The sequence below is a fragment of the Physeter macrocephalus genome, chromosome 14 (genome assembly GCF_002837175.3).
Source record: "Physeter macrocephalus isolate SW-GA chromosome 14, ASM283717v5, whole genome shotgun sequence".
In the NCBI taxonomy this organism is placed as follows: Eukaryota; Metazoa; Chordata; class Mammalia; order Artiodactyla; family Physeteridae; genus Physeter; species Physeter macrocephalus.
In genome coordinates, this window is record NC_041227.1 from 22,016,961 (window position 1) to 22,043,214 (window position 26,254).

Below are 26,254 nucleotides of genomic sequence, written 5' to 3' on the forward strand. Positions count from 1 at the left end.
ATGCTGAAAATCCCATGACATTAATGACACTAGATGAAAGGTAAATTAGGCTGGTGTAAAGTATGTAGCTGTTAAAGGGATAGGGGACAGAAGAGTGACATGAACTAGTTTTAATTACAGAAGATTTCCAAACAGAGGTAGGTTCGGAGGTAAATTTTAAAGGAGATAAATAGGATTTAGGAGATATTAGTAATCCCATGCATTAGATGATTTAAAGGGAATATGACTCAAAGGATAGAAAACTGCACATTATAAAGATTTGCTTATAAGAGTCACTAATTCCAATGAGAAAGTAAAAGTCAGATTTGTGAAAAAACAAAACTAGTTATCCAGGAAGCTCTGACCTCTCAGAATGAAATCTAGCCCCATGTGCTCCTGAGGCATATGTGGGCCCACAGCATTCTGGTTGGGGTTTTAGTTTGGGCAGAGAAGAAACTGAAAAAAGAAAGAATAGGACCAGCTGTGGAGAAAGTGGTAGAAATGGTAACAGACTAGAAAAGAATAGTCTATCAGAAATAGAGGCCTAGCACAGGAGGAAGCTCCTGACCCTCTGCATTGTATTTGGCCCCCACCAAAAGCATCTCTTTCTGGGATCTTTCAGAAGTTATGGAGTGAGGGGAAGGGCAGCAGCTCCAGTTGTTGCCTGTAATCTTACCACCACAGTTAATTACTGCTAATGCTCTCATAGTTCACAACGTTTTTTTTTTTTTTTTGGCCGTGCTGCATGGTATGTGGGATCAGGGATCAAACCCATGCCCCCTGCAGTGGAAGCTCGGAGTCTTAACCACTGGACCACCAGGGAAGGCCCACAACAAAGTCTTTATCAGGGATAAACCTGTAGTCCTCCATTTAAATTTTTCCCCAACATTTTATTAAAACTTTCAACATACAGAAAAGTTGAAAAAAATGATAACAGTGAATTCCCATATATCCACCATTTAGATTCTACAGTTTATATTTTCCTATATTTGTTTTACCACATCCATTCAGCAAACCATTTTAATTTTCGGTGCATTTCAAAGAAGTTGCGAGCATCAGCACACTTCACCCATAAATATTTTAGTATGCCTTATCGTGAGCTGAATATTTGTTTATGGGTTTGGGGCAGGGGTTGATAAAATTTACATGCAGTAGGATGTATATACCTTAAGTGTACCATTGGATGAAAATGACAAATTCACCTGTGACTCACATTCCTACCTAGGTAAAGGACTTTCACATTCTCCCTAGGTTCTCTTCTGCCTCTTCGCAGTTAATACCTCCCCCTCCCCTGGGGAACAGGGGAAGAACAACCACTATTCTGAATTTTTTCACCATAGATTAGTTTTGCCTGTCATAAAACTTTATAAAGTGTAACTATGCATTTTATGCTTCAGGTTCATCCATGTTGCAGATATTAATAGTTTGTTTCTTTTGCTGAGTAGTTTTCTGTTACATATACAAACATATTATGGTTTGTTCATCCATTCTCATATTGATGGACAACTGGGCTGTTTCATATTTTTGGCTATTATAAATAAAGCTGCCATGAACATTCATGTACACATCTTTTTGTGAACATAATGTTTTTATTTATTTTGGATAAAAATCTAGAGTGTAATTGCTCTCGGGCTAGATATACGTTTGGTTTTCTAATAAGCTGCCAGACCGTCAAAATGGTACGTTTAGTGCCTGCACTAACAACGTATGAGAATTCCACATCCTTGCTAACATTTGGTGTTGTCAGTTTTTTACTTTTAGCCATTTTGATGGGTATGTAGTAGTATCTCATTGTGGTTTTAATTTGTATTTCGTTGATAACTAGTGCTATTGATCACTTCCTTTGATTATTTCCAATTCATATGTTTTCCTTTATGAAGTATCAGATCAATTTTTTTGCCCATTTTTTAATTGACTATCATTTGGCATTGACTTCTACGAGTCCTGCATTTAAATTTTAAAGCTTAGTTGTAGAAGAGTACAACTTCTGCATTACTGCTGGACATTAGTTCAAATGGAAAAGGCATGAAGGTTTGAGTTGAGCAGAAGCACATTTACCATTTATTCAGTAAATGGTTATGAGTACCACCTAAGCACTAGTATTAGGGATACAGAAACAGTACCTAGCCCTAGTTCCAAGGAGTCAAGATTATGAGGGTAGACAGACAAAAGTAAAAATTCTGTTGTAGTGGTTTCACCGTTAAGTCACTAAATATTTACTGAGTACCTACTATAGGATAGGTACTGTTGTAGGTATTGTACATGTAGAGGTAGGCGAACCAGACATAGTTCCTACTCTAATACAGCTTATTTGTTTTCTGGAGTGTATGTGGGGGAAGACAGTGCAGAGCCCCTGAGATAGGGAATGAGATTGATGTTGAGTGTATGTGCATCAGAAGTGAAACCTGGCTGGAACATACTTGCATGACTAGATGATTAGTTAGGTGAGGGTCAGGTCTTGCAGGGCTTTGTAGACCATGGTAAGAACTTTGGATTTTATTTTGAGTGTTTTGGGAAGCCATTCCAGAGTTTTAAGCAGAGAAGCGGCATGAGCTGGTTTCTGTTTGGCTAATAAACGCTGGTGTGTGTGTGTGTGTGTGTGTGTGTGTGTGTGTGTGTGTGTCTGCGCGCATGCATGTGCACGTGCACACACACACATACAGAAAAACTGGTGAAGAAACCACTGCAGTCATCCAGAGGAGAGATAAATCCTTTGAGAAACGAGAAATAGCTTTGGATGAGTAGTTGGGTGGACAGTGGAACCGCAGGAGGTAGAACAGTCTAAGAAGGGCTTTGAAGGTTGAATTACAGATGCAGGGTCATCGTATTAGACAATTACTTAGTTCTGTATAGATGGGCCCTCTGGAGTTGTGCCACAAGGTGGCCATGGTAGGGAGTTAGGCTTTGAACCTAAGGGTCATGAGCAGCTATACAGGGCTTCTAGTTAAGAGATTTTCTGGAAGCTGGCGTCAGGGATGACTGGGTAAGGCACTGGTAAGGATGAAAGACCAGGGAGGAGGCAAGAAACAATGGGGCCTGAAGTTAGGTAGAAGTTGTTGAAGTGAAGGTATAGAGGCTTTGGGGTTAGAATGAATTGTCATGAGGACATGAGGTGTGGATTAGGGCAAAAAGCTAATGAGTCCCTTTAAAAAATACAAAACAAACAGTATAAAATATTGAAACAATACAGAAGTGTATAAGAGTGTAAAATTCTCACCTTTATTCCATTCCTCTGAGGTGTACCTAAAAGTTGCATTTATTTGGTGTGTCTTCCATTTTTTGTGTGTATTTATTTTGTATATGTATTTATTGTATATACACATACAGTTGAAGTTTAAAATGGGGTTATACTCTTCCTACCATTTTTTTGCAACTTTATTTTTTCATATGATACCAATATACTTCTGCCTTAATTGTTTATTTACCCGCTACTTGGCATTCCATTGACTAAGTACCATAGTTTACTTAGTCACCACCTAATTGATAGACTTTTAAGTGGTCTCAGGTTTTTTACTGTTCTGAGCAATGGTGAAATGATCATTCTTCTTTATTTGTCTCTGTACTATGCAAACACTGCCTGAGAGAATGTGTGAGGTGAGAAGCATGGAGTCAGATTATGACGGGGGAAGTTGTGGTTCTGTGCCCTCAGGAGTATGTATTGTGCTCTGGATCTGTCCTTGGGGAACCTCCAAAGCAGTGATCAGGCTGGTCAGAAGTCTAAAAGCCACATTCTGGTGGCAATATTCAAAAGAACTGGGGCTCTTTTTCCAGATTTTAGCTTGCGGCTCACTGCTTCCAGGTATCAGATGGTTCTCAGAGGGAGATGGAATAAGGCTTTCTTGTGGAATTTTAGATGGGAAGCAATAGGAATAATGTGTAGAAGTGAGAATTCAACAGACTTGGGTTAGTTTGGGTAGGACTTTATGGAGCAGGACTTTCTGATGATTGGATTATAAGAGTGGTGGGTTTTCCATCATTGGATGCATTCAAGCAGAGACTGAGGTGCTATGGAGGGGACAGTATGTGAAGCAAGTTGAACTCTAAGAATCATTCCAATTTTGGTTGATAACAGCATTCAAGACAGAGACCATGAGGCACTAAGATGGGAATAGCACTAACTGGGGCTGGGTTGGGAGAGGGATTGACTGAAGGTCAGTTTAGGGGAGGTTGAGGCTGGAGGCGTCCTAGGGTATAGTGCTGGGAAACCTGGAATGCTGAGTGAAGCTGGGTGAGAGATCTGACCTCATCTGCACTCTTGGTACAGATGGTCTGCAGGCGTATCGGTCAGCGGGGACATAGGGTTAGTGAGGAGTCTGAGGATAACTGTTTTGGTGACTTAGGAGGCAGGGTTTATATGGGAGTCATGGTGATCCATGCAAGAAGATAGTGTTTCTAGCACAGGGAATGGATGAATTGGAGAAGCTTGGTGCTGTTTGATTGCCAGTCAGTTTGGAGATGGCTAAGCTGGGAGCAGAGGCTGGAGATGGCCTTTTGGATTTCATGCAGCAAATATTTATTAGGTGCTTGAGACAGAGCAGTGAATAGAACAGACATATCCCTTCCCTCATGGAGGTTACATTCTAGTGGGGAAGACAAATTACATAAATATATATAGTATATTAGACAGTGATAAATGCTAAAGAGAAAAAACAGGAAATGGGTATGTGATGTGGTAGTAGGTAGTAGTGGTAGTAGGGTTGAAATTTTAGAGTGGCCAGAAAAGGAGAACCTTTTCCTTCAAACTGGAGAAGATGATTTTTTTGGGGGGCGGGGGAGCTGCATTGGGTGCTGCGCATGGGCTTTTGCGACGAGCGGGGGCTGCTCTTTGTTGCGGTGCTTGGGCTTCTCACTGCAGTGGCTTCTCTTGTTTCAGGGCACAGGCTCTAGGCGCACAGGCTTCAGTAATTGTGGCTCGCAGGCTCTAGAGTGCAGGCCCAGTAGTTGTGGCGCACGGGCTTAGTTGCTCCGCGGTATGTGGGATATTCCCGGACCAGGGCTCGAACCTGTGTCCCCTGCATTGGCAGGCAGATTCTTAACCACTGTGCCACCAGGGAAGCCTAAGAAGATGATTTTGAATAGAGACCTAGAGAGAATGTGAGGGAGCAGCAAGCCGTGTGGGTTATATGAGGGAAGAAAATTCTAGGCATTGAGTTAGAAACAAGCATATTTGAGGATAGACAAGCAGACCTGTGTTGCCAGAATGGAGTGAGCAAGAAGGTGTTAGGAGATCAAGTTAGAGAGATCTAGAGCTTTCAAAACCTTGTAGGCCAGTGCAGAGTTTGGATTTTTTCTAAGCAATGGGAAATCATTATTGGGTTTGGGTAGAGGTATGACATGACCTATGTTTTACCAGGATCACCCTGGTTGCTGTATTGAGAGTAGCCTGTTGGTGTGAGGATGAGGGAGTAGAGGTGAGGATGGCATAGGATAAGCCTGGTGAGAGATGATGATGGCTTGGACTAGGTAGTGCAAATAGTGAGGAGGTGGACCTGAACGGCTGATTATAGGCTAGGAGAATCAGTGTGGGGATCATAACTCTGCCTCAAGATGTAAGGTCCCAGGGTTAGTGGGAAATCATTGGAGGAAGAGATTTTGGGGAGCAGAATCTGGATCATGGCTGTATTGGGGGCAATATTGGGCTTGGAACTTGGATTAGGGTCTGGTCTGGGGCCAGTAAAGGCATCAGAGTGAGACTCAGGACTGTGAGAAGATCAGGGTTGGAGTCTGGGTCTGGGGAGCATTATTAGGATTGGGACCAATTTTGGGCTGAGGACTAGTTTGGGGTCAAAGTTGTTGATGGAAGCCAGTGCACTTTTTCGCATCTTCCCGTCAAATTCTTGGACCAGGGTTGGTTGTAACCACCATCTCCCATCCCATTGAGCTTACCCAGGGGGATTGGAGGAGTATGGAAGCTATAGGGCCTTCTCTTCCTTGGGTGTCATGGGGGTAGACACAGGCTCAGCCCTGCCTGGTTGAAGCCAGCTGACTTTACAAGTTGGGACCTACAGTCAGGGAAGGGTGAGGAAGGTGCTTGATTCAGGTCTTTTTCCCCCCAGATGGCCCACTGCGTGACCTTGGTTCAGCTGTCCATTTCATGTGACCACCTCATTGACAAGGACATCAGCTCCAAGTCTGACCCACTCTGCGTCCTTTTACAGGATGTGGGAGGGGGCAAATGGGCTGAGGTGAGAAGGACTATGGGGGATAAAGTTGTGGAGGGAGGCTAGGACTGTTTTGGGTTGGAAGGTGCATGACTGTGATGCTTATTGGCTTCTGCCCACAGCTTGGCCGGACTGAGCGAGTACGGAACTGCTCGAGCCCTGAGTTCTCCAAGACTCTGCAGCTTGAGTACCACTTTGAAACAGTCCAAAAGCTCCGATTTGGCATCTATGACATAGACAACAAGACACCTGAGCTGGGGGATGATGACTTCCTAGGAGGGGCTGAGTGTTCCCTAGGACAGGTATGCAGAGCCAGGGATTAGAATCCTTCAGACACAGGTTAAGTAAGAGTGCTGTCAGATAAACCAGACTGCTTGGAACTTGGAGGTTGGGGTCAAACAGGACCTAGCCTTGTCTGAGTCCTTGGTACCCCACCCACCCCTGCTCTGCCCCAGATTGTGTCCAGTCGGTTACTAACTCTACCCTTGATGCTGAAGCCTGGAAAACCTGCTGGGCGAGGGACCATCACGGTAAGGAGGAACTCTGCTGGGGTTTGTGGGTGGTTGTGTACTTATATCCATGAGGAATTCATGAGATGATACAGTCTCCTGCTTCTTCCCCTACCTAGGTCTCAGCTCAGGAGCTGAAGGATAGTCGTGTAGTGACCATGGAGGTGGAGGCCAGAAACCTAGATAAGAAGGTGTGTGTGGAAGGAGGCCTTGGGAGTTCAAGAATTAAGCAGGCAGGGATGGTGTGTTGAAGGGGGAACGGTGGGAAGGTCTTTCATAGTGGTTGTCAGGTGCCTGAGTCTTAACTGCGGTCTCTGTGATATTGACAGGACTTCCTGGGAAAATCGGATCCGTTCTTGGAGTTTTTCCATCAGGGTGATGGGAAATGGCACTTGGCATACAGATCTGAGGTGTGAGACCCCTGGGATTGGGTATGATGGGGTAGGAGAGAATCTCCTGGGGCTTGTGATTACCAGGGTTTGGAGCACAGGGCTAAAGAGTCTGCATATGGGTAGGAAGAATGGCAGCTCCCCACATGCCAACGCAGAGCTCACTAGAGGCCTTGCCCTCCACCTTCAGGTCATCAAGAACAACCTGAACCCTACTTGGAAGCGCTTCTCTGTTCCCCTTCAACATTTCTGTGGGGGAGACCCCAGCACACCCATCCAGGTGAGGAGCTTGCCTCCTGAGTGGACTGAGCAGGGGCAGAGAGCCTGGGGAGGGATTTATTCTCACCTGCCACCTGCCTCCTGGTCTTTATATACACATACACACCCTCCCTCCTAGGTGCGATGCTCAGATTATGACAGTGATGGTTCACATGACCTCATTGGTACCTTCCACACCAGCTTGGCCCAGCTGCAAGCAGTCCCAGTGAGTGCTGGCTCAGGGGTATTGAGGTGGGCCTGGGGGCTGCAGCTCCAGGAAGAGAGGGAGGGCAGGGCAGCTCCAATCCTGGCTAATGCCCTAGAAGTTTCCTACTCTTAATTTTTCTTTCCTTACCAGGCTGAGTTTGAATGCATCCACCTTGAGAAACAGCAGAAAAAGAAAAGCTACAAGAACTCTGGAACTATCTGTGTCAAGATTTGTCAGGTGAGACAATAGCCCATGTGACCCAGTCTCTGACTTCTAAGCTACATGACCCCAACTCCTTCACTCCAGCTATGACCCTGGTTTCATCTACAGGTAGAAACAGAATATTCATTCTTGGACTATGTGATGGGAGGCTGTCAAATCAATTTCACTGTAAGTTGCTGCATCAGGGGCAAGAGAACAGATCCGGGGCGCAAGATGGCCTTCAGTTCCCCTCCTCCCCTCCTCTCAGGTGGGCGTGGACTTCACGGGCTCCAATGGAGACCCTTCCTCACCTGATTCCCTGCACTACCTGAGCCCAACAGGGGTCAATGAGTACCTGACAGCACTGTGGAGTGTGGGCAGCGTGGTTCAGGACTATGATTCGTAAGTAACTTTGTCTCTTGCCCATCCCCACTCCCTGCAGATGCTTTAGCCTCTGGGCTCATGGTCCTCTCACTGCTTCTTCCCCTATTCACTGTCTTCCCATAGGGACAAGCTGTTCCCAGCATTTGGATTTGGGGCCCAGGTACCCCCTGACTGGCAGGTGAGTGTTTTCTTCCCCTGCCCTACTCCTGTTTTTTAGTTTCAGGATCCTGATTTTGGGGGATGTGGTAAACTTGCTGCTTGGCACCCAGCTTTATGAGGAGTTGCAGGGATGTATCCTTACAGGCATGTATATAACAAATGCTCAGGACTAAATACTTCCTGTATGTTGCTTGGTACATACCATAATGCCCTTTTTCTTAGCACAAAAGTGGTCATGGGAAACATAGGGTGGATAGCTAGTGGGAAGCAGCCGCATGGCACAGGGAGATCAGTTCGGTGCTTTGTGACCACCTAGAGGGGTGGGATAGGGAGGGTGGGAGGGAGGGAGACGCAAGAGGGAAGAGATATGGGAACATATGTATATGTATAACTGATTCACTTTGTTGTAAAGCAGAAACTAACACCATTGTAAAGCAATTATACTCCAATAAAGATGTTTAAAAAAAAAAAAGTGGTCATGGGGAAAGAACCTCGTTTTTTTCTTGCCCTCAGGTCTCCCATGAATTTGCTTTGAACTTCAACCCTAATAACCCCTACTGTGCAGGTAAGTCCCCGATCCTCCAGCGTAAGGTATATCTGTCCATATCTAGAGAGGCAAGGGAGAATGGGTGTGGGGAGATAGACACCTGACTCCATTGGCCAGAGGAGTGGATTTTAGAGCTAGGCCTCTGGAGTCAAATCTTCATCCTGCCACTTGCTAATCATATGACTTGGGGCCAGTTGCTTAGCTTCTGTGTGCTTTGGCTTCATAATAAGACTAAATATTATAGGATATTGAATATTTAAGAAGATGCATATAAAGTTTGAAGCAGTAAGCCTGGTACATACTAAGTGTTCTCTAAACTATGATAGCTGTTATATTATCATTATTATCTTTGCCTAGAAGCTCACAGGGCATCACTGGAAGCCTTGGTGCTTCTCTGCAGCTCTATTCAGGGTACTTTTTGCCCCACACTCTTTTGTCTAGAGAGGGCCAAACCCAGTGTTTCCCTAGCACCCACACAAGAGCAACAAGCTGAAGTGGGAAAACTTGACCTGACCTGATCTGACCTGGGTTTTTATTTTTGACATGGGTTCAGACTTAGAGAAAAGTTGCAAGAATAGTTAACAGGGATTCAGGTCACTGGGGATCAGGGGTCAGGGCCTGGGTCACAGGGGCTGTTGTTTACCTTCATCCAGATTCCTCAGACATGGACATTTTACCACATTTGCTGTGTCATTCTCTCTCTCACTCAGATTTTCTCTCTTCCTCCTCTTTCTCTCTCTATATATACATTTTTTTTCCAGAAATGTTTGAGAACTGTGGTGAATAATCCCTGCCCCAAGTCTGCCTCCATGGCCCCATCAACTTTGCACTCATCATCATCCGCATGGCCCTTTATCCCTGAATACTTCAGTATTCCCTAAAATCAAACATTCTCTTATATAACCACAGTGCAATTCTCAAAATCAGGAAATTAACATCAATACAATACTATTACCCAATCTATAAAATTTATTCAAAATTTTCCAGTTGTCTTCTCTTTTATAGCAAAAGAAAATCTTGGATCACACATTTCATTCAGTTATATTCCAGAGTTCTTCATGTCTTTCATAATATTGACATTTTTTAAGATTAAAGGCCAGATCATTTGTAGAATGTCCTTCAGTTTGGGTTTACCTGATATTTCCTCATAATTAGATTCAAATTATGCATTTTTGGCGGGAATACCACAGAAGCCATGCTGTGTGTTCAGGAGGCACACGATGTTCATTTATCCTCTTACCAGTCATATTAACTTTGATCACTTGGTTAAGGTAGAGGCTACCAGGTTTCTCTACTATACAAGTACTGTTTTTTTCTTTATATGTAATTTTAAAAAATTATTTTTATGAAGTGTAGTTGACTTACAATGTTGTATTAGTTTCCGGTGTACAGCAAAGTGATTCAGTTTATATATATATATATATATATATATATATATAAATTCAGTTTATACATACACACACACACATACACATACCTTTCTCATATTCTTTTCCATTATGGTTTATTACAGGATATTGAATATAGTTCCCTGTGTTACACAGTAGGACCTCCTTGTTTATCTATTTTATGTATAGTAATTTCTATCTGCTAATTCCAAACTCCTGATTGATCCCTCCCCTATCCCCTTTCCCCTTTGTTAACCATAAATTAGTTTTCTATGTCTGTGAGTCTGTTTCTGTTTTGTACACAAGTTCATTTGTATCATATTTAAAAATATTTCACTTTTTATTTATTTATTTGGTTGCGCTGGGTCTTAGTTGTGGCAGGTGGGCTCCTTAGTTGCAGCTCGTGGGCTCCTTAATTGCGGCCACTAGGCTCCTTAGTTGTGGCATGCGAACTCTTAGTTGCGGCATGCATGTGGGATCTAGTTCCCTGACCAGGGATTGAACCCGGGCCCCCTGCATTGGGAGCTCAGAGTCTTAACCACTGTGCCACCAGGGAAGTCCCTGTATCATATTTTAGATTCCACATGTGAGTGGTATCATATGGTATTTGTCTTTCTCTTTCTGACTGACTTAGTGTGATCATCTCTAGGTCCATCCATGTTGCTGCAAATGGCAATATTTCACTCCTTTTTATGGCTGAGTAGTATTCCACTGTGTGCGCGCGTGTGTGTGTGTGTATGTATCACGTCTTTTTTTAAATTCTAATTTTTAATCATTTTTAATTTTTTAATTTTTATTTTTTGGCCATGCTGCGTGGCATGCGGGATCTTAGTTCCCTGACCAGGGATCAAACCCATAGCCCCTGCAGAGGAAGCACAGAGTCCTAAACACTGGACCACCAGGGAATTCCGTGCATTTCTCTAATAATTAGCAATGTTGAGTATCTTTTCATGTGCCTATTGGCCATCTGTATGTCTTCTTTTTTTTTTTTTTAATAAATGTATCTATTTATTTTTATTTTTGGCTGCATTGGGTCTTCATTGCTACATGTGGGCTTTCTCCAGTTGTGGCAAGCAGGGGCTACTCTTCGTTGTGGTACACGGGCTTCTCATTGTGGTGGCTTCTCTTGTTGTGGAGCACGGGCTCTAGGCGTGCAGGCTTCAGTAGTTGTGGCTCGTGGGCTCTAGAGCACAGGCTCAGTAGTTGTGCATGGGCTTAGTTGCTTCATGGCATGTGGGATCTTCCCAGACCAGGGCTCAAACCCGTGTCCCCTGCATTGGTAGGCGGATTCTTAACCACTGTGCCACCAGGGAAGTCCCTGTATGTCTTCTTTAAAGAAGTGTCTGTTTAGGTCTTTTGCCCATTTTTCGATTGGGTTGTTTTTTTTTGTTATTGAGTTGTATGAGCTGTTTGTATATTTTAGAGATTAATCCCTTGTCAAACGCATCATTTCCAAATATTTTCTCACAGTCTGTAGGTTGTCTTTTCGTTTTGTTTATGGTTTCCTTTGCTGTACAGAAGCTTGTAAGTTTGGTTAGGTCTCATTTGTTTATTTTTGCTTTTATTTCTATTTCCTTGGGAGACTGACCTAAGAAAACATTGGTACAATTTATGTCAGAGAATGTTTTGCCTATGTTCTCTTTTAGGAGTTTTATGGTGTCCTGTCTTATATTTAAGTCTTTAAGCCATTTTGAGTTTATTTTTGTGTACGGTGTGAGGGAGTGTTCTAACTTCATTGGTTTGCACGTGGCCGTCCAGCTTTCCCAACAGCACTTACTGAAGAGATTGTCTTTTCTCCATTGTATATTCTTGCCTCCTTTAGCAAAGGTAATTGACCATAGGTGTGTGGGTCTGTTTTTTTCCTTTTAATTAATAATTAATAAGTATCCTTTGGGAGGATATTTTGAGGCTGTATAAATATCCAGTCACTCATCAATTTTTACCCTCTAGTTTTAGAATCCGTTGATGATCCTTACCTGAATCAATTATCTCTGATTGTCAAATGATTTTATAATTTCTCCTTCTACATTTATTAAGGAAGAACTTTTCCTTCTCTCCCATTATTTAATATCTCTGTGTATTCTTATGTTATTAAATGGGTGATAATTCATTATTTTATTAAGTGGGTTATAATCTGATGCTCTCAGCATGCCTAGATTTGTTCAGGGGATTCCCCCTAATCTGGGTTTTAATTCAAGCTGTGATTTAGGGCATGTGCCTTTCCTCTCTTTGGCCTTAATTTTCTCATCTGTAGGAGAGGGTTAAGAACTGTGGGCTACAGGGGTGACTGAATGAAATGCACCCAGGTTCCTAAATCTCCTTGGCCAGTATAGAGTGATGTCAGGACTCGCTGAACGCTGAGAGGCCCAGTATTTTATGGTATTCTTTGCCTTTCTTCTCTAGGCATCCAGGGCATTGTGGATGCTTACCGCCAGGCCCTGCCCCAAGTTCGGCTCTATGGCCCCACCAACTTTGCACCCATCATCAACCATGTGGCTAGGTTTGCAGCCCAGGCTGCACATCAGAGGACGGCCTCGGTGAGGGTCATGGGAGGTAGTGGGTGGGGAGGGGGGACTTGGTCAGGGGCTCCTTTGAGGGCTATGTAACAGGAGACTTCTTGTCAGTGTGGGAATATGTGGCTGGGATGTTTAGAGGGTCTGCCTCAGTATATGAACGGACTTGCCCTTAGCAATACTTCGTGCTGTTGCTGCTGACCGATGGTGCTGTGACAGATGTGGAGGCCACACGTGAGGCTGTGGTTCGTGCCTCCTACCTGCCCATGTCAGTGATCATCGTGGGTGTGGGTGGTGCTGACTTCGAGGCCATGGAGCAGCTGGACGCTGATGGTGGACCACTGCGTACACGCTCTGGGGAGGCAGCTGCTCGTGACATAGTGCAGTTTGTGCCCTACCGCCGCTTCCAGAATGTGAGTAGGGACAAGCTCGGGGACAGAATAGATCTGGGAGTTTAGCCTTCCACCTCTCTCTGATGTGAGTGGGGATACTTACCCTTTCATCTGAGCCTGGGGCAGGGTTGGGTGTTGGATTTTGTATCCTTTCTGGGGTATGAAATGTAGACCTGGGGAAGCTGTCATGGGTCATCACTGAACTTGCCCCTCTTCTCCTTGGCAGGCCCCTCGAGAGGCACTGGCGCAGACTGTACTTGCAGAAGTACCCACGCAACTGGTCTCCTACTTCAAGGCCCAAGGTTGGGCCCCATTCAAACCACTTCCACCTGCAGCCAAGGGCCCTACACAGGTCCCTCAGGCCTAGATTCCCTTGGAAGGGTAGACTGTGGCCAGTCCTCAGTCCTGTGTTCGTAAGGTCCCCCAACCCTGAACACACATTCCCTAGTGCTAGCATTTTATGTTTTATACTTTATGCTTACTTTTATACTTGCTATAGCCACTCTTGATCTCACCTGCTTGTCCCTGGAGCCTCTCATTCAATAAAGATCAATGAAGACCACACTTTTCTACCACTCTGTGTTTCTGGGTGGGAATCTGCTATTAGCCATGTTTACTTCTCTCTGAGCTTATTTGTTGACCTTAGGGATTGTTGAGTGAAGGATTCATCTTATATAATAGCCCCACTCAAAGAAATTGGGTATTCCTGGCCACATATCTAGAGACACTGACTCTGTTTTTGAAAATGCAAAGATTGAATGTAAGCCAAACACCTAGCCTGCCCTGCCTCAGAGCAGAGCTGAGCTGTGAACACAGACAAGGTGGAAAGTGCTAGGGGAGAGTTTTAAGATGGAGCAGGGGCTATGCTAGACTTCCTGGAGGGATGGAGCAGTGGTGGTTCTAGTCCTAAAAATAGGCTATAAGCCTGAATTTTTTTTTTTTTTTTTTTTTTTTTTTTTTTTGCGGTACTCGGACCTCTCACTGTTGGGGCCCCTCCCGTTGCAGAGCACAGGCTCCGGACGTGCAGGCCCAGCGGCCATGGCTCACGGGCCCAGCGCTCCGCGGCATGTGGGATCCTCCCGGACTGGGGCACGAACCCACGTCCCCCGCATCGGCAGGCTGACTCTCAACCACTGCGCCACCAGGGAAGCCCCCAAGCCTGAATTTTTTAATAGCTAATTTTTTTTCTTACTAGAAAATAAATATGTATATTCATTATAGGAAAAAATAAATATCACCCAAACTCCCATGTCCCAATAAAATATTTGGTGCATATTTTTTAATACTTTATGCATATTTTGAGTGATACATGTTTTTTGTTTTACAAAATTGGGATCATACCATACTTACTATTTTAGTATGCTTTAAATGTTTTTTAAATGTGTGCTAGTTAGCACAAAATTATTTCAAATATAAATATTGTATAAAATAGATTATGGAGCAGGGTGTATTTTCTAGGTCTGACAGATTTTTCCCTAAATAGATACTATACTGCTTGCACTTTGTTTTTATTATGTTTTGGGTATTTTATCCATTAGAACTTATTGCTGACCTCATTTTTTCTAATGCTTATGTATTACTCTGTGTATGAGTGTACTATAGCTTATTTAGCCAATCCCTAATTTATGAAGATTTGGATCCCTTCTAGTTTTCTTCTGTTATAACAAACAGTGCTGTAAGGCATATCCTTCTACATTTATCTGTGCATTTACAGGAATGTTTCTGAAGGATTTATTCCTACAAGTGAAAATGCTCAATCAAAAGATAGGAATAGGGCTTCCCTGGTGGCGCAGTGGTTAAGAATCCTCCTGCCAATGCAGGGGGCACGGGTTCTAGCCCTGGTCTGGGAAGATCCCACATGCCGCAAGAGAAGTCACTGCAGTGGGAAGCCCGCGCACCGTGACAAAGAGTAGCCCCCGCTCACTGCAACTAGAGAAAGCCCGCGCGCAGCAATGAAGACCCAACACAGCCAAAAATAAATAAAATTTTTGGAAAAAAAAAAAAAAAAGGAATATTTAACATTTTAATAGATATTGTAAATTGCCTTTCATAACAATTTTTTACCCAATTTGTTAATCTTGACAGGCAAAAAAAATCTCATTTTTAGTTTGAATTTATTTATGAAGGCTAGGTATCATTTTATATGTTTATTTGTCGATTGTATTTCTTCTGAACAGCCTTTTTATAGATTGTTGTTGTTGTCCTTATAGCCCTTATTCTGTTACAGTTATTCAGTTATTAATACATGTTGAAAATATTTCCTCCAAGGCTATTGTCTTTTCAGTTATAGTATCTTTTGGTCTATGTAACTCTTACCAACCTAGCTTGCTTTTTAAGAAATTATCCATATATCATTATTTACTTTTCAGGACATTAAACATTCCCTTATATTACCATTTCTATTGTCTCCATATTATTTTTGTAGTGTACTTCTTAGATACTACTTCCAGTTTTTTCCTTCATAAACAACAGTATGATGGACATCCTTAAAGTATTAACTTAGATTATATCTAGGTATCCTTTGGATCCATGCTTAGAAGTGGAATTGCAGTGATTAAAAAGTATTAAAAAATTTAAGGCTTTTGGTACTTACTATGAAGTTGCCCTCTAGAAAAGCTGTATTAGTTCATTAGTTAGAAAACCTTAGGCTTTAAGAGTAATAACCCCAAAATTTAAACAGATGGATGCATGTTCTACTCCCCCCACATACTCATGCATTCCACTTTCTAGAGGTGTAACCACTGTTAATAGTCTATATATTCTTCCAAAACATGAACACACTACAAAGGATCCTAACAGTCAAGATGTTGCATGTTTCTTTGTTCACACTTGTTCCCCTTTTCTCCTCTCGGCCTGGGTAGAACTCATTAACCCTTTAATGTCCGTCTCCTCCCTCTTTTTCCCTCCAATTCTACTTTTGACCCTTAGAGTGAAGAGTTCTTGGATAAGTCTATGAATTCTCCCGTTTTCTGGAGCATCGTCTCTCCCCTGTCAGGCTCCTTGAGGGCAGGGACTGGTAAATACTAGACCACCTGTACTGTGCCTAGCATAGTCGGGCACTCAGGTCCCAGTAAAGACAACCTGAGTAAAGGCGACCAGGCCTGCATCAACTCTGACTCGGATGCTTCCTAGAGGTTCTCAAGTCTCCCTAGTTTTTACCTGAAGGGGTAGTTCCTCTTCCACCTGCACCTAGCAAGAGTTGGGGTGAGAACTGAGGTGCACAAGCATGGCTTCATGCTGACTGGCAGCTCTGCAAAAGGGTGGTAGGCTTGGGGTCCTGCTGTGTTTCAGCTCTTCGTTAGCTGTGTGACCTGGAGCAACTTTCCTGACCTGAGTGGCTTCCATCTCTGTGGTTGTGAAGATTAGTTAGGGTAAGGCATATAACGTACAGAGTGCTGTCTTGTCCACATGGTAAACACTCCATAAACATCGTCTACTGCTGCTACTGTATTGATCTGGACTTCTCAAAGAGGGCGTTTTGGTAGACCCCCCAACCATGTTTATATACCAAAGGCAACTAGAGCGCCGCACACCCCCCTTCCTGCAAGAGACTTCCCAGCACTGATGGAGCTTCTTTCAGCACAGACCTCCACTCTACTCCAACAATCAGCATGTTTAATGGGCCCCCCCTGTGGCACTGTCCCCTGACCCCTCTGAGGTTTGAATGCCATGGGCTCGGACTCGATACAAGCATGTGAAATGGGGGTGGCCCCAGTTGCTTAGAATCTGGATCTTCACCTTGGGAAAGGCAGTTGGGGGGTCATTCTGGGGAGACAAATGGATCATGCCAAGGCCCGGTCTCCCAAGGGCTGCCTTCCTCCCCAATCTTCCTTCACTGTGAGACAAACATACCTCTAGGTGGAAAGTCTGAATCTCAGATTTCTCCACATCGAAGGTGAATTTCCCCAAGAAAACTTCAGTCTCATCATCAACCTGGAGGCCCTAGTAAGTGAAGAACGAGTGGAGGAACAGTGAGGCACAGGTGGAGGAGGGAGAGAGTAACTTTGTTTAGCACCTACTCTGTGTTCAGTATCTATGCATACTCTCATTTATTTTTTGGTGTTAGGATAGTATAGTGTGGAATGTGGGCTCAAAGAAATCAAGTTGCAAATTTTAATTCGGCCACTTGCACTTCATAGGTTGTTGTGTGGATGAAAGGATATATAATCCATGTAAAGTACTCCGCACAGAGCACTCAATAAACCGTAACTAATATTTGAATATTATAACCTACAGCAGCCTTGAGAGGCAAGTGGTAGTATCTCCATTTTATGGATGAGTGAGCAAAGGCTCAGTAGTCTCAGTTTTCATGACTGCCTTGTGCTCTCTAGGCAAAAATCCCCCACCTCCTTGGCCTCAGCCCCACTTACATAGACTGCAAAGTCACGCGGGGCGCTCTTGGCTCCCCGGGTGTGTGCCACGCTGGGCGGTGGATGCTGCAGAGTGATGTCGCTCAGCTGCACACGACCCGGCAACTGGATCACCACCTGGCCCTGGTCGCCCTCAAAAGCCCAGCAATTCCCAGGGAACACATCTGGCTGCAGGCGGGCGGACAAACATACAGCCCATCAGAACCACAGGACAGGTTGACCCCATCATGGGCCCCGCCCAGTCCTCCACCCCCAGCCCGGTGTCCGCCCAGGGCCCCAGTACCTAGCAGGGCCAGGTCTCTCCAGTATCACGTTGTCCTTGGCCTCACCCAGAGCCTCACCCCAGACAAGCCAGGCCCTGCCTCCAGAACTTCTGCCCAGCAGGGCCCTGCCTGGCGCCACGACCTCAGTTCAGTCAGGTCCCACCCCAGGGGAGCTGCAGGGGTCCTTTCCCCAAAGTCCCGCCCCAGGTCCCGTTCTGGGATCTAGGTTCCAGGCCCACCTCCAGGATAACCGTGGGTGGTCGCGCATAGTTCCAGAAGCTGAAGTGATTCCAGAAGTAGGCAGTGTTCGCATCCTCATAGTCGGGGGACGTCTTCTCTAGGTCGATGGAGGCTCCTGGAGCAGGGAGAAGCAACCACTCAGGGGCTCCTAGGCCTGACCAACAGCTGGGGCAGGGTCTGTCTGAGGTTGGTCTCCTGGAGCCGGTCATGTGCATAGTTCTGTCGGTGTCTCTGAGTCTCAGTCTCTCAGTGTCTCTGGGTCTTACCCACAGAGCTCAGCGCATAGTCGGGTTTCCGCACAAAGTCCTCACTCAGCCTCTGGAATACGAGTTTGGCCACTCTCTGAAAAGAGAGAGGGCGGGGCCTGGAGGGGCGGGTCTTGCGGGCAGCTTTTATAGTGGGGCAGAGTTCTCTGGGCATAGACTTTGTGGGCCCCGGAGAAATTCCGAAGGCGGGGCTCTAGGCAGGGCCTTAAGGCTCAGGACCCAGGGAGCGGAGCTGCAAGGTGGGCCGGGACTGTGCAATGGGCGGAGCCACGGGGCCAGGCTCCTGGGGCCGGAGCTCCTGGACCTGGTTCTGAGAACAGGATGAGTCTGCGGGGCTCACCTCGCTGTTGGCTGCGCGAACGCTGGACACCTCCTTGTGGAGTTTAACCAGCTCAGCCTGGAGCTGCTGCAGCTGCTGTCCCTGGGAAAGCACGCGCTCGTGGTATTCGCTGCAGGCAGAAGGTTGGCACGGTGCAGTTGGCTCCCTGTCCCCCTGGACACTTCAGCACCTTTGAGGCCCCCAACTCCCCACCCCAGGTGCCCTCTCTCACCTTAGAGTCAGCATCTCCTTAGGTTCCTGTTGGAGGGAGGAGGGAGGGACAAAATACAGTGCTGCTGAGCTCCCACCCACCTCTGTTCCCACTTCAGTGTGGGAGGTCAGACTCAAGGGGCCTTGCTTCTGAGGACTGCCAACCCCTGCCCCCCTGCCCCCCTTCCCTGACCTTCCAGGACCTCTCAGAGACAGACCCTCAAGCACCTCTGGGCACAATCCCTCAGAAATCTCCTGTTTATATCCAGCCTTTCCTTAGGGTTATAGCTTCCAGCACTGCCCCGCTCCCAGTGGCCCAGGGGACTCCACACAACCTCCAGGTTCACAGCCTGCCAACCACCCACCCTGGGACAGTCTCCCCGACTCACATTCTCCAAAGGAGGGGCCAGGTACAGGAGCCCCCACCAGAGTGCTGGAGAAAGAGGGGGCTGGTCTCAGGGGAAGGGAAGGGAGAGGGTTTCCCTGGCATAAAGGGGACAGTGGGGAGAGAAGAGGCTTGAAGGGGCTGAGTCTGAGGGGGCACTAGAAGGCTCTGAAGGGGACTGTGAGGGGCTGTGAGCCTCTGAAGAGACTGAGTGGGCTGAAGGATACAGGAGAAAATGTGCCAGGTTTGCCTCCAAAGCAGCCAGGGCTGAGACCCTAGGGAATTCACCGCCCTCTCACCTGCCAGAAAGAGGCTCAGCAGTGACACAGCCGTGAGCAGGAAGCGGATGGAACAGACCTCCCTGAAGAACCGGAGGGACGCTGAGGCCCGGATACCCTAGCGAACCCCACAGACCCCACCCCAGTGTCCTAGACCCAGCTCCTGTGAACACAGGTGTGAATCGGCTCAAGCCTCAGCCGGGTCTGGCCCTGCTCCCCACCCCCTCAAGGAGCAGCCCCTGGGGCTCCCCTTTCCCTCCCTCTGACCTGTACACACTGACCAGCACACCTCCTACCAGGGATAACAACACGCTCAGCACCTGGAAGAGTGGGCCTGAGGAGAAGAGAGGGGGCTCAGAGAAGGGACTAGGCTTAGGGAACGGGAGAGGTGAGGGGCTCACAGAGCGTGGTGTTCGAGGTTCAGAAGGGGCTTAGGAAGGGGGCTTGGGGAAAGGGGCTCAGGAACAGCGGTGTGGGCTAGGAGAATTAGATGCGGGCAAGGAGAATGAGTTGGATTCTCATTCTTTGAGAAGATGGATCTGGCTCAGAGAAAGGGCTGGAGAATCAGACACGGGCCGGGGGCTCAGAACTGAAAACAGGGCTCCAAAGGTGAGAAATGGAATTAGGAGAGGGGGGCCGGAGGGGATCTGGGCTGGCCTGGCCCGTACTCAGGAAGCTCTTGGACACTCGCGGGGGAGGTATCTCCTGCCTCAGATCCAGAGTTGAGAGAAGGTCGAGCTGCTCCTCAGGGACACCGGGAGAGCCAGCCGGTTCTGCGGGAGCCCAAGGGGCTCCATTGGGGCCTTGCGCACCGCAGGCCCGCTGTTTCCCCGGCACCTGGCCGCAGGTTCCCCAGCCCAGAAGCAGAGCAGCCTCAGAGGATTTGGTCCAACCGCAGCCCCGTCCCGGGTCTCTCGCAGCACTCTTAGGCCCCGCGCCCGGAAAGCTCAGTCTAGCCGTGGTCCCACCTCTCAAACGGTGGCCCCGCCCCCAGCCTTAGGTCTTGATACGGCCCTATTTCCCTGGTAGCCACTCATGCTTAACACCGAGGCCGCGCCTCCTCAGTGGTGCCCAATCACAAGACTTTCCCCGCCCCTCCCCGGGACCATGCACCACACCGGGGCCCCGCCTTGGGGCATCTTATCTAGTGCCTCCTCTTTTCACCCTACAGGTCCCGCCCCTTAGGAGGCGCCCAGATAGTTTTATCCCGCTTCCGCGCCAAGGCCCACCCCTTAGGCCCCACCCACTCCCTCCTCTCACCCGGGTTCGACCCCGCCCTCACCCGAGGCCCCGCCCCTCACGGTTGCCGCGCCACAGGCGGTCGGCCCATTGTGGTTCCGAGGCGCCGGCTTCAGCCGAGAGCTTTCAGCCCTTGCGGTTCTTCTGGGCACTCCAGCACTCAAGGCGGGCTCACCGCAGCTAGAGCCCCGGGCTCTTCTGCCCTCGGGCTCCCCGGGCTCCGGCCCAGCTGACTGGTGCCCGCAGCTGTCCCCCGAGGTGACGCTCACAGAGCTGTTGCTATTGTCGCTGTAGAAGTTGGGCGTGTGCTTCTGCGGGAACGCGGCAGAGCCCGGGCGGGGTCTTCGCCGCATCCTAACCCCGGGCTGCCCCCCTCACGGACGCCAAAGTCACCGCCTGAGCCTCGGCCCTCCCTCAGCAGGTGCGCGCCGCCGGGAACCCAAGGACTCTGCGTGCAGCCGGCGTGCCCCGCGGCCTGACCCAACCCTCTCCCCTATATCTGGGCCTGGCTGCTGACTTCATAGAGGAGACCGGGGTCTCCGCCGAACGCTCTGGTGTGGCGTCACAGAGCTAGTCGTGACGTCACTGGGGAGCCTTGGCAGTCTCTCTTATTCTTTCCCAGGTTATAAAGCAAGCAATGACATCACAGCACTTCCCAGAACACCCCGTCCAAAACTACACTCTGCGTAAAAGAATTTCTATCCCCCTTCCTGCTTTGTTTTTCTCCTTAGCACTTATTACTGACATGCTATGTGTTTTCTTTTTCTTCTTTCTTTCTTCCTTCCTTCTTTCTTTCTTTCTTTCTTTTTCTTTCTTTCTTTCTTTCTTCCTTCCTTCCTTTCTCTCTCTCTCTCTCTCTCTCTCTCTCTCTTTCTTTCTTTCTTTCTTTTTGTGAAGGCAGGGATTTTTGTTTTGTTCTCTACTGTATCCTCCAGCGCCTAGATAGGCCTAGCATGTGGTAGGTGCTCAAATATCTGTGAACGAATAAATGTTAAGGAGCAAGGGATCACCCACAGCACTTCTCAATAAAGTCTTTTAGTTTCTTAGTCTCTTTTGCTCTACAACCCTTCAGGCCCCTCCTCTCATCCTAGTCATTAGGCCAGAGAACTCTGACCTCAGGGATCTGTGGGCTCCTCTCCCAGACCCATATTCACCAGGGGTCTGTGGGGTGAGAATTCAGTACCCAGCAATCTCCATACCCACACTCAGACCATCTGAATCACCTAGAAGGGAATGAGGAATCACACATGATCACAGCCAAGAGACCAGATGTTCCCAAACTCCTGCTGTGCAACAGGATAGTACCAGTGCATCTTATAGAAATTCAGGTTCCCAGGCACACATTGAGATATTACTTTAGCATTTCTAGAGTGGGTGCAGGAATGTTCATGTATTTTTTTAAAGATTTATTTATTATTTATATATTTTATTTATTTTTGGATGTGTCAGGTCTCAGTTGTGGCACGCAGGCTCTTCCTTGCGGTGCGTGGACTCCCCTCTAGTTGTGGCACGAGGGTTTTCTCTTCTCTAGTTGAGGCACGCGAGCTCAGTAGTTGTGGCATGCGGGCTTAATTGCCCAGAGGCATGTGGGATCTTAGTTCGCAGACCAGGCATTGAACCCAGGTCCCCTGCATTGTAAGGCGGATTCTTTACCACTGGACCACCAGGGAAGTCCCAGAATGTGCATTTTTAAAATAAATTATTTATTTATTTATTTATTTATTTATCTTTGGCTATGCTGGGTCTTTGTTGCTGCACGCGGGCTTTCTTTTTTTTAGTTGCAGTGAGCGGGGGCTACTCTTCGTTGCGGTGCGCAGGCCTCTCATTGCGGTGGCTTCTCTTGTCGCGGAGCACAGGCTCTAGGCGTGCGCGGGCTTCAGTAGTTGTGGCACGTGGGCTCAGTAGTTGTGGCACACGGGCTCTAGAGCGCAGGCTCAGTAGTTGTGGCGCACGGGCTTAGTTGCTCTGCGGCATGTGGGATCTTCCCAGACCAGGGCTCGAACCCGTGTCCCCTGCACTGGCAGGCGGATTCTTAACCACTACGCCACCAGGGAAGCCCAAAATGTGCATTTTTAACAACCACATGTGTGATCCTGATTAGGGACCATACTCTGAAAAGCAGTGCAGTTCATCCTGTGCATATTACACAGCTAGGCAAATAGATCCAGAGAGGGGAAAGGATTTTCCGGAGACCAAAGATTAGAATTCCAAAATCCTGCCCTGGAGTTCAGTACTCACCAGTAAACCACCAGTAAACCCCAAGTGAAGGACCTCTAGCTTTTGGTTAAGAAGTGTTTTGAACACCTGCTATGTACAAGCTAGGGACACACATTCAATCACTCATTAAATTCAATAAATGTGTTGAGTGCCTCCATGCTAATGCTGGGAGCTAGAGTATTCATTTATTAATACATCCATTCGGGCAGTGTTTTGAGGGTTTGCAACGTGCCAGACCCTGAGCTGGACATTGAGGACAGTGAGGTGAACAAGGAACAACATGAGGTTCCATGTCCTTGAGTCCTCACAGGCTAGCAGAGACCAGCCTGGGGTCTGGCCCTCTCCCCTTGCCTCCATCCCCACCCTGTCGCAGCTCCCACCCTACAAGCAGGTAGGAAGGAGTCTGAAGCTGGTGCAGGCAGGGAGGACTGAGCTGACCACAGGGACCTTACCCCTATCTCTCTGTCTTCCCACTTCCTCCCTACCCGTGACCCCCAGGCCTGCTGATTTTGTGTTTGACTAAAGGGCAGGGATTGCTGAACCTGCTGGGTGAGTCCAGTCAGTCAGAGGCGATTCAGGTGGGTGGGCAAGTGGGCAGGAGGGCAAGCAGGCAGAGGCAGAGCCAGTGGCCCTGGGACAATGGCTCTGACCGTGTGTGTGCGGTGACTGACAGGGCTGCCGGGCACCCATGACCAACAAGTGAGGCTCAGCTTTCGAGGTGAGGTTTGCAGGGGTGCTCTGAGAATTTTTGGAACTGGGGAGCTCCAGTTCCTCCATTCCCCAGGCCCCCCACCCCATCCCTAGGCATCTCTACAGCCTGTCCCCTTTCTCCCCAAGCCCAATGTCTCCAACTCTCTGCTTCCTTCCCTCCCTATCTTCTATGTCTCTTTAAGGGTGAGTCCAGGGGGATTAGACCCTGGGCCAAGGGTGAATGGAGGGATGATGTTTTGTGTGCGTGGGGAGGAGCTGATAAATGACTAGATTCAATTCTGAGCAGGTTTTATCCAGAAAACAAGGAGAATTCACTGTGGTCAAGAAGCAAATATCGGTGAGGTCAGTGGGGTTGGATTCTGGATGGGGAGAAGCCGATCTGTGCCCCATCTGAGTCCATCCTGGGTTTGGGAGGTTTATTCCTGGCTTTGGGAGGTATAGTCTCAGGAGGTGGGGTTGATTTCCGGCTAGAGAGGTTAGACTCAGTTTGGGCAAGTCAGAATCAAGACGGGGGCAAAAAAAAAAAAAAATGGGGTGGATTAGTTCTTGATTGGTAGTTAGCCCCAGATCAGCCCTAGTTTGGGAGGGTTGGTTCCAGGTTTAGGAGATCAGTCATAGAGTTAGCTCTCAGTTTTTAGGATTGGCTCCTATTTCAGGCTTGGGAATAGGCTCTGGATTAGGGGTCAGTGTCAGCCCAGCATTGGGTGTCATAAGGTTCCTCCTATTCCCGGCTGTTCCGTTGGCCACACTATGGGGCTCCACTGGCTGGGGAGTGACTGTCTGCACAGGTGGTCAACTGCAGCCGTGTGTTCAGCCCCAGGTGAGCAGGTCTGGGGAGCCAAGGATGCAAGTAGGGGTAGAGGGTGGCTTGCGACCATTCTCCTGGGTCATTCTTCTGCTTCATGCCACACACCCAGGTCTCTAGGGACGCTGGTGATCTCCCTGCAGCAGCTACAGACTCCAGGGCATCTGGTGCTTCAGGAGGCCCTAGTGGATGAGAATCTGCACGTGTCCCCGGTGAGTTCCGTCAGCCCCCAGCCTGCCACCCCCAAGCCTGAGAGTCCCTCTAGATAGAGGGTTCCGTTTGTCCGAGGGGAAAACCCAGACCCAGACAGGAGTGGTAACAAGGCCTCTGAGACAGGGCGCCTTTCATTACTGCCCCCAGGCCAAGATTCCAGTTCAGCTCTGAGGGCCAGGGTTGTGTGGCAAGGGGAGAAGATAAGGAGCTCCGTGCTGCTCCCTGACCCTGTACCAGGCATAGCTCCTGTGGGGGACGAAGATGAACCTGGCTGGATTTTCCTGGTGTTTCATGGAGGGGCAGTACAGCCTGGTAGAAATGAACCTGGGTTCAAATCTCGAGTCCACCACTTCCCAGCTGAGAACTTGGACAAGTTATTCAGCTTCTCTAGGCTGTTTCCTCACTTACCTTATGTGGAATTGTACAAAATGTCCAGCTTTTCATTCAGTCTGTTGTCATTCGCTGAGCTCTGATTATAAGCCTAGTGCAGTGCTGAGCAATGACGATTGAGTGGTGAACAAAACCAGATAAGGACTTGCCCTCTTAGAGCTCCGTATCTGAAGAGAGAGGCAAACATTAAACAAATATTCACACAAATAAATGTAAAATTGCCACGGATGGGTGTTACAAAAGAGCTGGTAGGGGGCTGGGAGAATGTATAACAGAGGGATGTGACCTATTTGGGGTTCAGAAAAGGTTCCCTGAGGAAGTAATGTTTGAGCTTGGAATTGAAGGATGTGATAGGAGATAAATAAGTGGGAGAAGAGAATGTTCCAGGCGGAAGAACCAGCATATGCAAAAGCCCAGCGCCCTGAGAGAGCATAACCAGGGTGCAGGGCAGGAGCAGACCCCATAAGGGATGGGGCTGGAAATGTTGGCAGGGACCAGATCACGCAGAGCTGTGAAAGCCACATTAATGGATTTCCAAGAGCGATGAGATAATTTTGGAATTGTGTTGGCCCCCTTAAAGAGGTTTCTTGCACCAGGTAAGTTCTTGATAGCTTATGAGTACTCACTATTATTAATGATCATAGAAGAACCACAAGTCATCAGAGATGCAGGCCAGGAGGGTCTCTGTTTATAGGTGGAATAAAAGGCATTGTCTTTGGGCTTTTCTTAGCATCAGGGTAGTGTGAGGGGCCCAAGGCCTACTGTGTATCTGGTTTTAGATCCAGGTTGAGCTTGATCTGAAGTACCAGCCCCCAGAGGGTGAAACTGGAGCCTGGGCAGAAGAGGACTTTGGAGCACCCATTCAGGACAGGTAACCCTCCCACCCACCTAACCAAGGCCCAGGCAGGCCTTGGTAAGGGAGAAGTGGTACCCAATTCCACTGTGGATCTGCTGGATATGGTGACCCTTGGACCCGTGCTGCCCAGGTTGTAGCTCTGTAGTCAGGCCTGGCCCTCTCCTGTCATTTCTCCTCCCAGATCAGAGCTGATCATTCCCAATGTGGGCTTCCAGAAGCTGGAGTAAGTATGTGGGGATGACCTGGGATTACAGGGTCAGTCTTGGGATTGGGAGCCAGTGATGTGGGGTCAGTCCCTGGGTCTGGGATCAGTACTGGACCAATTCCAGGGTGAGAAGTCAGTCCTAGAATCAGGGGTCAATTCTGGAACAAGACGTTTCCCAGGTTAGGGGTCAGACCAAGGG

The 26,254-nt window shown here is 47.7% G+C and overlaps 3 protein-coding genes across 11 annotated transcripts in view; 2 read left to right on the plus strand and 1 right to left on the minus strand.

The window, feature by feature from the left end:
• Positions 1-13,648, plus strand: part of LOC102994005 (copine-1) — a 36,973-nt gene extending 23,325 nt beyond the window's left edge. For all 9 annotated transcript variants that reach the window (XM_055090924.1, XM_007101713.3, XM_007101714.3 and 6 more), the window contains 15 exons: positions 6,036-6,164; positions 6,263-6,442; positions 6,596-6,670; positions 6,769-6,840; positions 6,979-7,059; positions 7,229-7,318; positions 7,436-7,522; positions 7,655-7,741; positions 7,835-7,894; positions 7,974-8,107; positions 8,213-8,267; positions 8,762-8,813; positions 12,587-12,720; positions 12,873-13,109; positions 13,315-13,648. In XM_055090924.1, coding sequence (XP_054946899.1) covers positions 6,036-6,164; positions 6,263-6,442; positions 6,596-6,670; positions 6,769-6,840; positions 6,979-7,059; positions 7,229-7,318; positions 7,436-7,522; positions 7,655-7,741; positions 7,835-7,894; positions 7,974-8,107; positions 8,213-8,267; positions 8,762-8,813; positions 12,587-12,720; positions 12,873-13,109; positions 13,315-13,455 — 1,614 coding nt within the window. In that variant the 3' untranslated portion in view covers positions 13,456-13,648. The remainder of the gene's footprint in view (positions 1-6,035; positions 6,165-6,262; positions 6,443-6,595; positions 6,671-6,768; positions 6,841-6,978; positions 7,060-7,228; positions 7,319-7,435; positions 7,523-7,654; positions 7,742-7,834; positions 7,895-7,973; positions 8,108-8,212; positions 8,268-8,761; positions 8,814-12,586; positions 12,721-12,872; positions 13,110-13,314) is intronic.
• Positions 13,649-16,442: 2,794 nt separating this feature from the next.
• SPAG4 (sperm associated antigen 4) lies at positions 16,443-21,111 on the minus strand. The gene is made up of 12 exons (XM_007101723.3): positions 20,702-21,111; positions 20,088-20,192; positions 19,687-19,753; positions 19,441-19,502; positions 19,146-19,189; positions 18,779-18,804; positions 18,568-18,676; positions 18,228-18,303; positions 17,961-18,076; positions 17,459-17,626; positions 16,941-17,030; positions 16,443-16,853 (listed from the first exon to the last, which is right to left on the minus strand). Exons 1-12 carry the CDS (start codon positions 21,009-21,011, stop codon positions 16,704-16,706), a joined length of 1,323 nt encoding a protein of 440 aa, XP_007101785.1. The 5' UTR covers positions 21,012-21,111; the 3' UTR covers positions 16,443-16,703.
• Positions 21,112-23,514: 2,403 nt separating this feature from the next.
• Positions 23,515-26,254, plus strand: part of LOC102976186 (fer-1-like protein 4) — a 44,538-nt gene continuing 41,798 nt past the window's right edge. Inside the window, 7 exon segments of the mRNA XM_007101735.2 lie at positions 23,515-23,530; positions 23,533-23,593; positions 23,857-23,925; positions 24,314-24,406; positions 24,504-24,603; positions 25,774-25,865; positions 26,032-26,073. Coding sequence (XP_007101797.2) covers positions 23,515-23,530; positions 23,533-23,593; positions 23,857-23,925; positions 24,314-24,406; positions 24,504-24,603; positions 25,774-25,865; positions 26,032-26,073 — 473 coding nt within the window.

Bases quoted from the DNA above. Each gene is read 5' to 3' on its own strand.
- SPAG4 (XM_007101723.3), bottom strand. From the start codon at position 21,011: ATGCGGCGAAGACCCCGCCCGGGCTCTGCCGCGTTCCCGCAGAAGCAC. The intron at 19,503-19,686 runs GTCAGAGGGAGG...CCGGTTCTTCAG, and splicing joins GTGCTGGTCAGTGTGTACAG to GGAGGTCTGTTCCATCCGCT. The intron at 17,031-17,458 runs GTAAGTGGGGCT...TTCACTTACTAG, and splicing joins CGCGTGACTTTGCAGTCTAT to GGCCTCCAGGTTGATGATGA.